The following is a 13959-nucleotide window of genomic DNA, read 5'->3' as shown; positions in this document are numbered from 1 at the left end:
AGTGTAAATCATTAGAAAAAATATATATACAATGTAAGAGATTTACATATACTCCTGATAAAAAGATCGAAAATTAAATCGCTTAAAAGCAATGTACTAGTTTAGCAACTGGAGATCTTGAGAACGAAAAATAACATATCGAAAAGGAGTATACAAACCCGCAATGCATATTCTTATGAATGGTGAAATATTGCGTAGAAATAAAGTGAATAGAATCGTGTTATGCTTTTACAGACAATGCCATGTATGATTTAAGGTATGCTTGCTTTTCAAAATACGAAACGAAAGATTTGAACAAATCCCGGAAGAAAAGCCCGCATTTTAAAGAGAATGGCTGAAATGACTTACAGTGTGGCTAATGCATCATGAAGCTATTTCTGTCATTATATGAATTGAGGGACTCCTATGGTCAATATAAACGCTTATGTTGTAGTAGATAATTTAGTTGCAAATTGCGAATGGATGTCAGAATGTGCCAGTTATTGTGTTTTCATGGGGGAAAATCTTCAGAAAGTAATTTTTTGCAAAATTATGATTGGATGTCAAATGTACTATCATATTTTGTGTCAGAAACTGTGTTTTTACTTTGGAAAAATCTTCAGAAAGAAATTATGGAAGTCTTTAAGATTTGAAAGGTGAAATAGCAAATGAAAAACCACGTTCTTATGTTATGTAGAAAAAACAGTGAATGAATAATTTAGGATTGTGTGGAGTGGTCTCCGAAAATGAAACATGAGACCAGCTCAAATCCAAAAATCTAATTCAAAATGAAACAATAAAATACATATAATGAAAAAAAAAAACATCAACAGATCTTTAGCACCACACAAAGCATAAAACAGAACAAAAAACATAACAGATAACACAATTAAATCTTCCAAAAAGAAACACAGCTGTGCGATACAGAGCAGTGCTAATGGTGCTTGATCTTGGAGAAACATTGAAAGAATCGATTTTCATAACCTGAAGTGGACTGTTATCAAATACAAAACCTTGAACAAGGTGCAGCTAAAACGTGCTTATCGTCATCACAATAAATTAATATCAACAATGATGTTTTCATGGCTATAAACTTTGAAAATATCAGGTTAATTGAAAATGAATGGAAATATCACAGTGGTTTATGAATCATGGTGATAACACTTCTTCAACCCATAGCAGTGTTACTGCGAATGTATGTGGATGAACTAGGGTTGGGCCCTCGCCCGGGGGATTGCATAAGATGAAGATTTGTCATAGACTGTCGGACATCTGACGAGGGGATCTTGGTTGAATATCTCTCTGTTCGCAGATACGCTTGAGAGCCAAATAGTGAGGTTTCGAAATCACCTCTTAACTGATCGAGATCAAGATGCAAATTGTCTGTGTCATATCCGGTTTCGGTAAGTGACACGTCACCATCATCGTCAGGGATAAAGATGCTAGAATAGTCCGACCACTCCGCTCGAGATCTTGGATTGTACGACATCTTGTCTGAGAAATCGGCACGAGACCTTGGGAAACCTCGCTCTGATCTGCTGTGATCACCACGTGATGTTTTCATTTCCTCTATGATCTTGGTGTTGACATCTTTAATTGCTTCCGTGACTGCCTCTTCGGCCTTGACGTCTCCTATAAAATCATTATAATAAACCACCTTAAAGCTTGATGTCAAAACAAAAGCAGTTCTCATATGCTATTAAATTAATTACAATATATTCTTCAGTATCAGTGTAAATACGTTAACATCGTTCAGATTTCAGAGTACGTGCTATTCAGATAACCTGGATTTAAGTAACCCCATTTTTACGACTGGTTACCGAATAGCTATTATTCTTTACATCAGTTACTACTTACCCTGCATCCGTGCGTGTTCCCTGGCTCGTTCAAAAGTACTGATGGCGCTGGAATAGCTCTTTAGTTTAACTGCAAAAGAGCAACAATATTATACTAAAAGACCTGTACTTGCAAAAGAATCAGACAAAAGAAGACGACTTTTATATACCTTCTGCGACACCAAGGAGAACGAGAGATTGGAGTTGGTAGCTCCATTCCACCGCTTCCTCGGCAGCTTTCAATGAACGATGAGCTGCCTCCATGGCAAATTTATATTGCCCAAGAACAAGGAAACAGTTCCCAATCTCATGGTATAACCAAGCTGTTTCCAATCTTGTTTTGCACAAAGGAACCTTTCTAGAGAACCTACATGTATACATTGGGGGAAACAAATGCACAGTGAATAAATTGCAGTACGAAAAGAAGAAGACAAAAGGAGTAACAAATAAGCTTTACATACAGTTCCAAAGCTTGCTGGTGTTTATTTTGGAAAACAAAGATTCTCCCCAAATTTCCAAGCGCTCTCGAAACAGCATCATCATCATTACTGTGGAAAACACCCAGACATACATGTAAAAATTCATGATTTCTTGCATGATAAGTTTGTTATTCAACTGTATTCAAGTGCAAACAAATTTGTGTCATCCATGTTAAATAAAATAAAAGTATTTTGCAAATAAAAATATAGTTACAATATAAAACAAGAGGCCCAGGGGCCACATCGCTCACCTGAGTACTATGGCTAGGAAAAAGCAGAAATCAGTTAAGTCTTGAAAGGATAAAAAGTATAAATAAAAAAGTGGTTCGGGGGGGGGGGGTGTCATGAATTGAACAAATTTGAATCTACATTATCTGAGGATGCTCCCATTTAAATATGACCAATCATGGCTTTGCTGTTCTTGAGTAGAAGATTTTTAAAGATTTAACCTATGTATTCCTATGTAAAACTATGATCGCCCATTGTGGCCCCACCCGACCCCCGGGGGTCATGATTTGAACAAACTTGAATCTACACTACCTGAGGATGCTTTCATGTAAATATGACCAATCATGGCTTTGCTGTTCTTGAGTAGAAGATTTTTAAAGATTTTTCCTATATATTCCTATGTAAAACTTTGATCGCCCATTGTGGCCCCACCCGACCCCCGGGGGTCATGATTTGAACAAACTTGAATCTACACTATCTGAGGATGCTTCCATGTAAATATGACCAATCATGGCTTTGCTGTTCTTGAGAAGAAGATTTTTAAAGATTTTTCCTATATATTCCTATGTTAAACTTTGATCGCCCATTGTGGCCCCACCCGACCCCCAGGGGTCATGATTTGAACAAACTTGAATCTACACTACCTGAGGATGCTTCCACATAAGTTTCACATTTTCAAGCACAGTGGTTCTTGAAAAGAAGATTTTTTAATGATGCCATTAATTTTTCACGAATTCTTTATTATCTCCCCTTGGAAGATGGCATGGCCCTTCATTTGAACAAATTTGAATCCCCTTTACCAAAGGATACTTTGTGGCAAGTTTGGTTGAAATTGGCCCAGTGGTTTTTGAGAAGAAGATGAAAATGTGAAAAGTTTACAACAACAACGACGACAGACAACGGACAAATTTTGATCAGAAAAGCTCACTTGAGCCTTTGGCTCAGGTGAGCTAAAAATACACAAAAAATTGCTTTACTCCCATATTGTAAAGTAACACATTTAAAACGTACTTCTCTTCTCCAATGATCAAATCTCTCTCATGGTGTTCCAGTGCGGTCAAGTAGTCCTTAGTTTCTATTGCAGCGTTGCCAATGTAGCTGTGTAGTTTGGCGACAATAGATGTGATATTGGGAACCTGGATCTCCGTGAACGATTTTAAGGTGTTCAAACAGGACTCAGCCTGACTGATGCAGTCAGCATAACGACCATCCACATAGGCTGAGAAAGAAGATTCTTAATTACTCTTTGCCAGGACAGTATGTAAACCTCTTGAAAATAACCAATAATCTTTCATTGATTTTATTTCCATTTGAAGCCACATTTGATCATATTCTTACCAATTTCAATTTGATCATATTCTTACCAATTTCAATTTCCTCCAGTTCCTTTGCAATATATATCTGGATTTGTTCCCTCTTGGCAGCCTCTTGAGAGCTTCGATCTTTCTTATGCAAAGATTGCAATCTTGAATTGTGCAGTGGAACAACTTTCAGCGGAAGTGGAGATTCCTCCTTGATGGGATAAAAAGTACTGGTGTCTTCCAAAGAATGATCTTGATGAAGATCACTCGGCTGTCGGTACGTACTGAAACTGATATTCAGGCCAGAGTCTGTATCAGAGGCATTGTGATCTTTGTGACTGTCTTTCGATTTTCTTCCAGTTTTCTTTACTTTCTTTTCCTTTATCTGAGGCTTAGTTTGTTTGATTGGTGTGAGCGGTTTCCGATTTTCCAAATTTTCTTTCAGCTGTAATCTTTGACCCTCCAGCACATGAAGAAAACGTGTTTGATTATTTTTTCTCGCAGTCAATTCGGAAGCCTTCTTCCTTTCCAGGTAGCGGAACCAAGACTTGGGTTGTGTTTTGTCTTCATTCATGAGCAGGTGTTTTCTAGACAGTTTAGGCTTGGGGTTGGTTCTTGTACTAGAATCAGATCTCGGAGACGTGAGGCCCGGAAGCATGCTCTGATTGTCGTGATTGGAGGATTTCTCTGCTGGGTTGGATGGGGCTTCGGGAGGAATTATTCTTCCTTGTCTTACCCAGTACAACACACGGTCATATAAGAAGTCCAGTCCATTTTCTGCCATTGAGTGAAGGTCAACAGAGCCAACAGACAGTCCGCCTATGAAATAAAATTATTCAAAATAATATTTTTGTTCATTAGATATCGAGCATTTAAATTTTATATATCCTAACCCTCTCCCTCTTTTGAATGTCATATTTTCTGCTTGTGACGTTTACAATGTATATGCGTACCTGCTTGTTCCACGAGCTGTTCAAGGTATTTCTTGTCATTGTACATTCTTCCCAGAATTTGTTTCATTCTCTTCTCCGTTACGTCATTTTCGTTCGTCATCACTTCGTCCGAAACACCATCTGTAACTAAGGACTCACGAGATCCTCTTTCGATTTTAACCAATGGATTGTGTTGACGCAGTCGGAAACCGGGAGTTACAGCTTCACGAGGATTTTTTTCCGGCGGTTCCGGAATTAAGTTAGCCCTTCTTTTTGCTTCTTTCTTCTGTGATGATATACAAATAAATATAACAGATTTAATTTTTCATAATTATTTTTCTTTCTAAGAAAACATTAAATTAGGCTTACACTAAACAAATGCAGCAAACGTCTATACTTAAGAAAATTTGAATGTTTAACCTACCTTTTTTGGAAGGAAGAATGACATTTCCCCTGCCTTTGCTAACCTTCGTGTTCGAGCTGAAAGGGTGACAAAACACATCATATACATACATTCGTTCCTGTCAATCGCTGTTTTGGGTTCCATTAAAATTGGAGGGAAAAAACTCTCAAGGTCACAAAAATAAGAATTTAAGAGATACGGTACAGTTTGTAAATGTTTTGGAACTATTGTTAAAGGCAGTAATTAAACAAGATGTATTACACTTCAATCACTGTGCGTTCCTCTCATTATTCATGAAGAATTATTAAATCAAGCAAAGGTTAAACCACGGACATAACCGATTTAAACGAGGTAACTGTCCTCATGTTAAAACTGTGGATTTAAGAAAATCCTCTATCGAGAAAAAAAAGATATATGATTCAATGTACAAGATTTGGAGTAAATTTCTATTCCTACGCGCCTGTATGAAAAATATGATAGGGTGACTAAAACAGATATTCACTTGTCTGATGATTTTGTTTTGTCTTTCTAAATTAAAAAAAATAACGGTACATTGTACGATGAAAACGCTTAATTTGATCAGAAGGTAAAAGAAAGCATTCATCTACTCATGAATTTGGCATGAAATAAACCAAAGTGCATACCGGAATCCGATCTGTTAATGGCGTCTTGAGTTTTCTCCAGACCCTCTTGGAAAGCCTTCATGTCAGGTCGCTGTTTTGATCCTTTGCTGTAGAATACTAGCGCCATTTCATACTCTCTTTGTTGGTAATGCAGCTCCGCCTTCTGGTAGAGAGCCTGCAAATCAAATCATCGCAGAAATTTTAATTTTAGTATATAGATTGTCGAATTCCAAGAAAATAATATATTTTAAGAGTTGTACTTTTCCCCTCCTTACATCAATCTAGGTTACTCGCAGAAAAAGTGTTGAATTCGTGACCGGTCGATAAGTTTATAGTGATGAAACAATGGAAGTTCATGCTACTTATGACCTGAGCTCGAGGGTATTTCATGATCTTGACCCATTGTAAGATCATTGGCATAAAAATGACTTGTATATATACTGTCCTGACTTTAGCAGATAGAAGCTTGAAGATACAAAAAGTTTACCGATCATCAGGGGATGTACTGAGACCTTTCGGTAAGTACAACGTTACAGAAAAAGTGCTAAGATTGTCTCTGGTCCATAACTCTATACAAACATTGAATACTAACACGTCAATCAAGATTGGTAAGGAATTTCTTGTCATGTGTATCATGAGCATACCCCAAGTTCATTTGGGCAATTAAGTTCAAGGTCATTGGTAGAAAAACTGTTAAAATCGCTCAGAGAAATATCATACTTAACACAAAGATTGCGTCTGACCTGAGGTGTGTTCTGATCTCGATGGAAGGTCATTTGGACATGTTAAAGGTCATTGCAAATATAAAATGCCACACAAAATGACTATCTGCTATTTCATTTCGAATAAAAATCTTATCAAAAATAATTTTAAAAAAGGTTTGCAAAATGGGGTATCATGCTGTGAGCTTGCTCAAAGTACCTCCATAGTTACTGTAACTGTTGTGAAATTTAAACAAAGAATAAATAAATGTTGATCTTTGCAATTTATATTTTTGGATGTAAAATATGTTCAGTCATTGTCATCTCAGCATTGGCTGCTGGACAAAGACCTTAGCGCGACCAAATGACAAGTTTTAACTCCCCACCCACGATCCTGAGAATGGACGCTATCTCATAAAAACGCGTTATTTAATATCCCATACTGTTTAATTCAGTGGACATGAATTGATAAGCTCCCGCTATAATGTGCAATGTTTGCCATCTTTTAAACAGTCGATAACGTACTATGATAATCTCTTGGGATCTTTCGATGACACCTCGATAAGAGCTTTTATTGCTTTGATGCGTGACATTAAACATGATTGTTTGATCAAGACTAAAATGCCCGAGTTCCAGATGTAACGGTTTTCGTTCCATAAATATCTGATCATGAAGAAATCGACCACAAATCCAATGATGTCAGTTTCTTGCATTAGATATTTTGAAATTTTAGAAATTTTTAAAGTCTTGAATTTTCGCAATATTAGTTTTCGCTTAAAGCTCAAATTCTTTCGTAAAAGTAAACTGATTTTTTTTTTTTTGTTAAAAAAAAAAAAAAAAAAAAAAAAAAAAAAAAAAAAAAAAAAAAAAAAAAAAAAAAAAAAAATTCGTTTATCATTGCCATTCTGAGTCTGAAAGATCATCCTCATAATTCATATGAGATTTTGACTGCAATAAAAGTCATTAATTTTAGTACCTCGTAAAATAAAGGATCTAAATTTAGAGCAGATTCTACATCCTGCATTGCCTTCCGGTGACGTCCTAACAGTTGATGGCATCGTGACCTTGCAACTAAAGTTGACTTATCGTCAGGAATCAACTTTAAGGCCTGAAAAATGAAAAAAAATTATCATGAGAAAGAATGTTTTGATTGAATAGTCATAGAATAAAAAGTAATTAATAAATCAGCATTTAATTAATGAGGATTTAAAAAAAAATTAAATTGAATCTTCGTTATTGCTGCTAAGATTGTAGGTCCGTAAAAACTATTTAAGTATATCTTTGCACACCACAATGAATTAAACTTCTATTTATTTATTTTATAATTCTGTATTACTTGGCACAAAATTTCGTGAAATTAAATATTTTTATTCGATCATTTGAAGTTAGTCATATATCCGTATGTTGTAATATATGTTTGTCACGAAGAGAGTTCTTAAATTTATACAACTTGACGGAAATCGCTGACTTGATTTTTCTTCTTTCATTCAGACAAAACGTTCGATGAAGCACGAATCAAGGCGCTATCAATCGCAAATTAACTTGAGCTCTCGCCAAAAATTTTATTTTTCGATAGCATTTCTTTTTTACAAGTAAACATGGACAATCCTTTTAATTTTATTCTGATAATTATTTAGACAGCTTAAAATTTATTGACATGAACACGCAATGCACCTGCAAGAATATGGAAAACGTATAAAAGATATAAATGATTTACTGTGATAAACACTTATAGAAAATATCATGACACAAAGATGAGAAAAACTATTGGCTTTAGATACAGTCCCATAGAGAACACAGCATAAGATTAAATTATGAAGTAAAATTATAATTCAGGTTTTTAAAGCAATTTATATAGACTTTTTAAAAATATTTGATGCAGATTTCTTTTTTTTTTTAATTTCAATTCAGTCACTGATCTGTAAACTTCAGCGTCTCATTTTTCATTTGAAATAAAATCATTCTGCAAACAACAAAAATTATATACATTTTCCTTTTGCTGAAATCTTACTTTCAAGTATTTTCTAAGCTATTGGTAATTTTAAACATTTACATTTAAACAATTTAAAATGATAATTAATTTTGACCAAGTAGATAGTTAAAAAAAATAACTACATTAGTTATAAGTCTGGATAGAAAAAAATGTAAACAGAAGTGAATGTTGGATTTCCCATTTAATTTTTTTTTTAAATTTGCACTCTGACGAGAGAGAAATAATCATTACAAATTGATGTCTAAATCCTTACTCTGTTCATTATTTAAAAAAAAAAATAAGTTAAACAATGCATTGATTCCAAGGTACTCATCACATAATTTTCTAATTACAAATTATAGAAACTTAGATAAATATGTTTCATACCAGTCTTCTTTTGGCCTTTCCTTAGCAGAAATATGACTCCAAAATAAATCATATAAATTTTGCTGAGTCGTAACTATACAAATAACCAGTGAATTACGATTATATAACTTACATTGAGAACTTTAATATCCCTGTAACCATTACCCAAGAATATATCAAACCGATACATTATTATTCACCGACGCAAGAAATTTCATCAAACTTCTTTCAATAAGACAACGTCTACAAGTTTTCAATCTCTATTCCGTATAACCGTGTTTTTCGCTCGTCTTTTTAAAATTCTTTTTAATTACACTTCATAGTTCACCGTGTTTTATTGGGCCTTAATTCTTTTCTAATATCATCTTTAATAAACGTCTTTTAAATTTATTAATGTATTTTTCAAAAATGAAAACCCCCGGCCAGTCTCTTCAATTTTCGCCATTGTTAAAGGGTCGACTGTTTTCTCTACCGCTTCCAGCATGAACGACAGATTTGCGGCACAAAAGCTTTTCAAACTTTAAGAAATTGCCTCCAACTTGGGTATTATGATCGAATTTATCGCTGTTTACAAGACTGTAAATGTGTGTTTTGGTTTTATAATCATTATCCTAGTTCTGCTATTACATATATATTAAGCCTATTCATTATCTCTAAACTCATGGACATTTTAAATTGCAGGGGATTAGGTTCATATGTTTATCTTTCTGAAAATTCTGCCGAGAACGCACATATAACAGTAGTTTCTTAAAAGAAGGTTTTGGAACTGTTTCAAAAAAAAAAAAAAAAAAAAAAAAAAAAAAAAAAAAAAAAAGACAGAGGAAGTTCTGATTGATAGTGAAGAGGATATAGGATTTTATCTGCAAAATCATTGTTTTGTCTTTCTCAGATGGTATTGAATATATATTTAATTTACGATTGTTAAACAAGAAATACAATGGCTACGATGGCCCAAACCATATTTGCTAGTTGCTACTTAATATTTATCGTTTTATTCAGCAATTTTATATGCATATTTGTCATATTTGTCAGAACATTTCGTGAATTATTTCTTATTTATCAGAAATATATAACTTTAAAATTCAATAAAATTATATAAGAAAAAGTTTTGTGATTGTAATATTAGAATTTTCTTATTGTGCCAAATTTGGTGCGCTCCATCGCTTTCAAGGGAGACCACTCAACTATCATTTCTCAAAACATAATAGCTAGACATGCAGTATATGTGAGATTCTTAGTCAAATACTGCATTTTACAAATTTAAAATATTTAAAACAAATACAGAAGAATTTTGCCCCCCCCCCCCAAAAAAAAAATAGAAAAAAATAGAAAAGGACAATGTATTTTTGATTTCCATATAACATATCAAAATACGTTTTTGCGGTTCAGTAAAATTTACGTATATTCAATCATCCAATTTACAATTGTTCGATAATATGATATGGTGGTCGATTACATCACAAATTATACAACTACAATGGATTTCTCATGTAGTACGTACAGGAAATACATATACACATTTTTATTCTGATGCAATATTACGATTCACTAAATGGGTATTAATGCAACTTAAGAAGTACATGTACCTAGTCGTGGACTAAGCATTACTTGTGAATCCAGAAGATAAACTTATAACCCATAACCTAACCCGATACGCATTTGAACCGCCGATTTTTTTTATTTATTTATTTATTTTTTTGTTGTTGTTGTTGAGATAAACACTTCAATAAGGATGACCCCTATTTATTTATACCAATCATGCTTAATTAATATTGAAATTTTTACTATTCATTATGAGACAAACCTCCACAGATCTCCGCATGTGAAAATTCACCATTTTGATCTACTCCGGAAGAGCCACCGATTGTTCAATATAAATATTTACAAAGTCAATATCAGCTGATTTTAATTTAAAGTATTGCAACTTAATTACAAATTAACAACAATTAATAATAGCTGTTGCTGTGCAGCTTAGCGGATTAAATTGTTTGTTTTTCAGTTGCTGCCAAAACGTTTGCACTTATGTGTTTTAATAGAATGCCAAGTGATTGTGTCACCATATCGAAATTTTAACTATGGGATTAAAATTATTGAATTTTATATATACAATGCCAAGTTCAAGTCTTTGATTTGCGCAGAAAATCTCATGGAATTTCCATTCTGGGAATATATATTAAAAACAAAAACTTAGTCTTGATCTGTTTCTATAAAAATTGCAGCAGGAAAGAGGGGAGAGCAGTCTATGATCATCTCAGAAATGACAGATGTACATGAATATCAACATAACATTTCTATTGATTTTAGAATTAATCAACACTGCCAGGTCATAAAAACGTCCGATTTTCAACCTAGTTTTGAAACATGAAAGGTTAGCAAAGTTTTTGAGGCCATTCCTATTTGCAACATTGAGAAGGGGTTTATAACTTGAAAGAGAGCACAATAGTGTGCTGAGACGACACAAGTATTCAGATTAAGTATCTTACTCTACTCTTAATCAAAATAGTTCTTACTCTATCGAATTCAATGAAGGAAACAATTTTCTCAACAGTTTTGCACGAAAAGAGAATTAGAATTTCGACCGAATAACTTAGGCTATGGTGTCATTTGTTTTGTTTGTTTTTAACCGTACTTCGGGTCATTTCACGAATTATAATCACCTCACCTTTAACTATGTACAAGTTTAGCACCTGGGAGAGACACATTCATAAGTACATGTTTGCAAATACAACAAATATCCTGAAAAGTCAATATTTTTATTTGACGCCTTTGATTTTCTTATTCCGTGTGTAAATTTCTCCAACGGTTGAACACGTTTCACGTTTGTTTAACCAGTTCTCCGTTACAATTTCCCCCTTTTTTATTTAAAGACTTTCGTAACATAACAAAGGGTATGTGTAATTCTAATAATTTTGTATGTTTATACGGAAGAAAAATATTTACTTTAGATTCAAAGATTACTCTAAGATATACTAATAAATTACATCACAATCTTCATTAACCAGGCAACGGAATTGTATACTATACATGTAGATATTTATATTTAAGAAATTTCCAGTCTAACCAAATGTATCCTAGATTTAAATTAGATGAAATATTAAAAAAAAATAGTATTCGATTTACAATATATAAAACCATTCCTCGAGCCATTTCATAATGTGAATTATTGTTCGTAAACCTAAGTGTACTCACGCCATGATAAGATTCTAGCGCTTTTTCAAGTTCTCCCTTTCTCAGATGGTCGTCCCCTTCACTTCTGTAAATGGAGTGCATATATTTTTTCCTATCTTGTTCTTGTCTTTTGCTTTGTACCGTGTTTGCTTTTGGTATCTTCGGCAGCTGTCTAGTGGTTTTCGGAATTGTGGGGATCGCCGGGTTCGAATTGTTACTTTTGTTGGAGGACCCGGACCCCGATGTTCCAGGGGGACTTTTGACCATGATTGGGCCTGGCACCCTCGGAAGTGATCTTGACGGTTTTGGACCTTCATGAGAAGGTAGAATGGGGACCAAAGGGAGAACTCGTCCATGATGTTTGGGCTTCTTAGATTCGGCGGGTTGGCCCTTTGGAACCTTCGGAAGAGTTCGATTATGGTTTTGCTGCCCGTTCGAGAGTTTTGGAGTTGACGAACGGGGTCCAACGAAAGAAGCTGTCATCGTTTAATAAAAAACAAACGTAAATAACAAAAAAAAAAAAAAAATCGAAATTACTTATTTAAAAAATCCCTTGTAAAATTATTGTAACTGTTCCGTTTTTCATTTTAAGTCCAATGATCACATTAAATGAAAATTCTGTACGAAAATAGTCCGCACTTTCCTTCTTCATACAATATCCATTAAAACAAAAACGTTTGATCACCTCCGAGGGCTAGAATTTTCTTTAATATTTTCTTTAGTCTCTAAGCACCAATTGTTCAACCTTCTTCTCGAATTTCTACGTTATCTGCAGAAGGGGTTGGGTGGCCTCGTCCTTGCGCGTGGTCACCCATCGCTGGGACTAAAAGGGTAAACAAAGAGCGAGAGCTGTGTACACAAACCGACTCATATTCCAAAACTAAAATGTATCGACTTAGAGCGAAGGGTACCGTGTCGTAACCAGCGGAACTAAATCTTATTACTGTCTTTGTTGTTCAAAATGGGTGCATTTTAAAGATTAATTACTAACCTGTTATATTAAGATTAAAAAGACAAAGTCCATTAGCTATTGTTTATCTTACCTCCAATTTAATGACATCGTGGATATTGAGGCAAGCAATAAATGTTTTATTAAATACCTACACATCGGTGCTGAATAATCAGATCAAAGTCGGGGTGAAAATTAAAAATGACAATCAATTTAAAGTACCGCTAAACAGCTATGTATGAAACACAAGTTCATTTAAATTGGCCCTATCTTATCTACATTCTATAGAAACTTCACATGTCGCCTCATCCTTCGATTATTCTATTCTGACTATATTCATTTGGACACTGCGAACAGTCAGAGATCGGCCGTAAATAATAAACTTTAATAATAAAGCAAGTTTGTTTGTTACGTGTAATTAACTTGACTGGATTAAAAGAAATAAACTTTTTTGTAAAAGATTGGCGAAATAGCGAAAAATCTTAAATTGCAGGAGAAATTAGCAAGGCTTCTTAGTGGCATTTATTTTCCATATTACTTGACCCTTGTTTATAACTAACTCAGTTTACAAGGTAATCAAAGCTTTTGGATTTGGGCTGGTTGATCGATTACCAATAATATCTCCTTTATATAACTACGTTACCCTAACAAATAGTGATTATTCGGAATTTCAGAACTTGTTATGATCACAGGTACTTGTGGACAGTCCCCTCCCCTACACCCCCTCCCAGATGTACAACCCTTGGAACTGTTATTTTTAAAATTATTTTTCTGTGACATACACGTATCTGCTATGGATCTCCATGAAAGCGTTTGGGAAATTTGAATGTGAAAAAATACACCGACTGCAAAAGGTAAATGAAAGCACATATGCAGTCTGTTTGAACCCCCCAAGACTTGCACCCATGGGATACATTTTGAAAAGAATCTCAGATTAAGAAATGACAATTTTTTTTTGCATATACCGGTATTTGCAGCTTAAAACTATTCAACCTAACGTGAGTTTTCGAACTAATAAAATGA

General features: G+C 34.2%; 1 protein-coding gene across 1 annotated transcript; it reads right to left on the bottom strand.

Moving 5' to 3' along the window:
* Nucleotides 1-1002: 1002 nt before the first annotated feature.
* On the bottom strand, nucleotides 1003-12475 carry LOC133180818 (outer dynein arm-docking complex subunit 4-like). The gene is made up of 11 exons (XM_061315307.1): nucleotides 12009-12475; nucleotides 7458-7589; nucleotides 5802-5955; nucleotides 5179-5234; nucleotides 4776-5040; nucleotides 3886-4641; nucleotides 3533-3740; nucleotides 2276-2362; nucleotides 1985-2181; nucleotides 1837-1905; nucleotides 1003-1611 (listed from the first exon to the last, which is right to left on the bottom strand). The coding sequence occupies exons 1-11, from the start codon at nucleotides 12468-12470 to the stop codon at nucleotides 1148-1150; spliced, it is 2850 nt and encodes a 949-aa protein (XP_061171291.1). The 5' UTR covers nucleotides 12471-12475; the 3' UTR covers nucleotides 1003-1147.
* Nucleotides 12476-13959: the final 1484 nt, after the last annotated feature.

Source organism: Saccostrea echinata, unplaced genomic scaffold (genome assembly GCF_033153115.1).
Source record: "Saccostrea echinata isolate AGI-Se365-2 ecotype Australia unplaced genomic scaffold, CSIRO_AGI_Sech_v1 ptg000001l, whole genome shotgun sequence".
NCBI classification, from domain to species: Eukaryota; Metazoa; Mollusca; class Bivalvia; order Ostreida; family Ostreidae; genus Saccostrea; species Saccostrea echinata.
Note: the sequence above shows the minus strand (reverse complement) of the source record. Positions and strands in the feature narration are given on the sequence as shown.

What these genes read in the sequence shown, in the direction of transcription:
- LOC133180818 (XM_061315307.1), bottom strand. Translation starts at nt 12,470, where the DNA reads ATGACAGCTTCTTTCGTTGGACCCCGTTCGTCAACTCCAAAACTCTCG. An exon ending in TAGATCCTTTATTTTACGAG is followed by an intron (nt 5,956 to 7,457) that starts GTACTAAAATTA and finishes TTTGATTTGCAG; the next exon opens with GCTCTCTACCAGAAGGCGGA. An exon ending in ACAGCTCGTGGAACAAGCAG is followed by an intron (nt 4,642 to 4,775) that starts GTACGCATATAC and finishes TTTATTTCATAG; the next exon opens with GCGGACTGTCTGTTGGCTCT.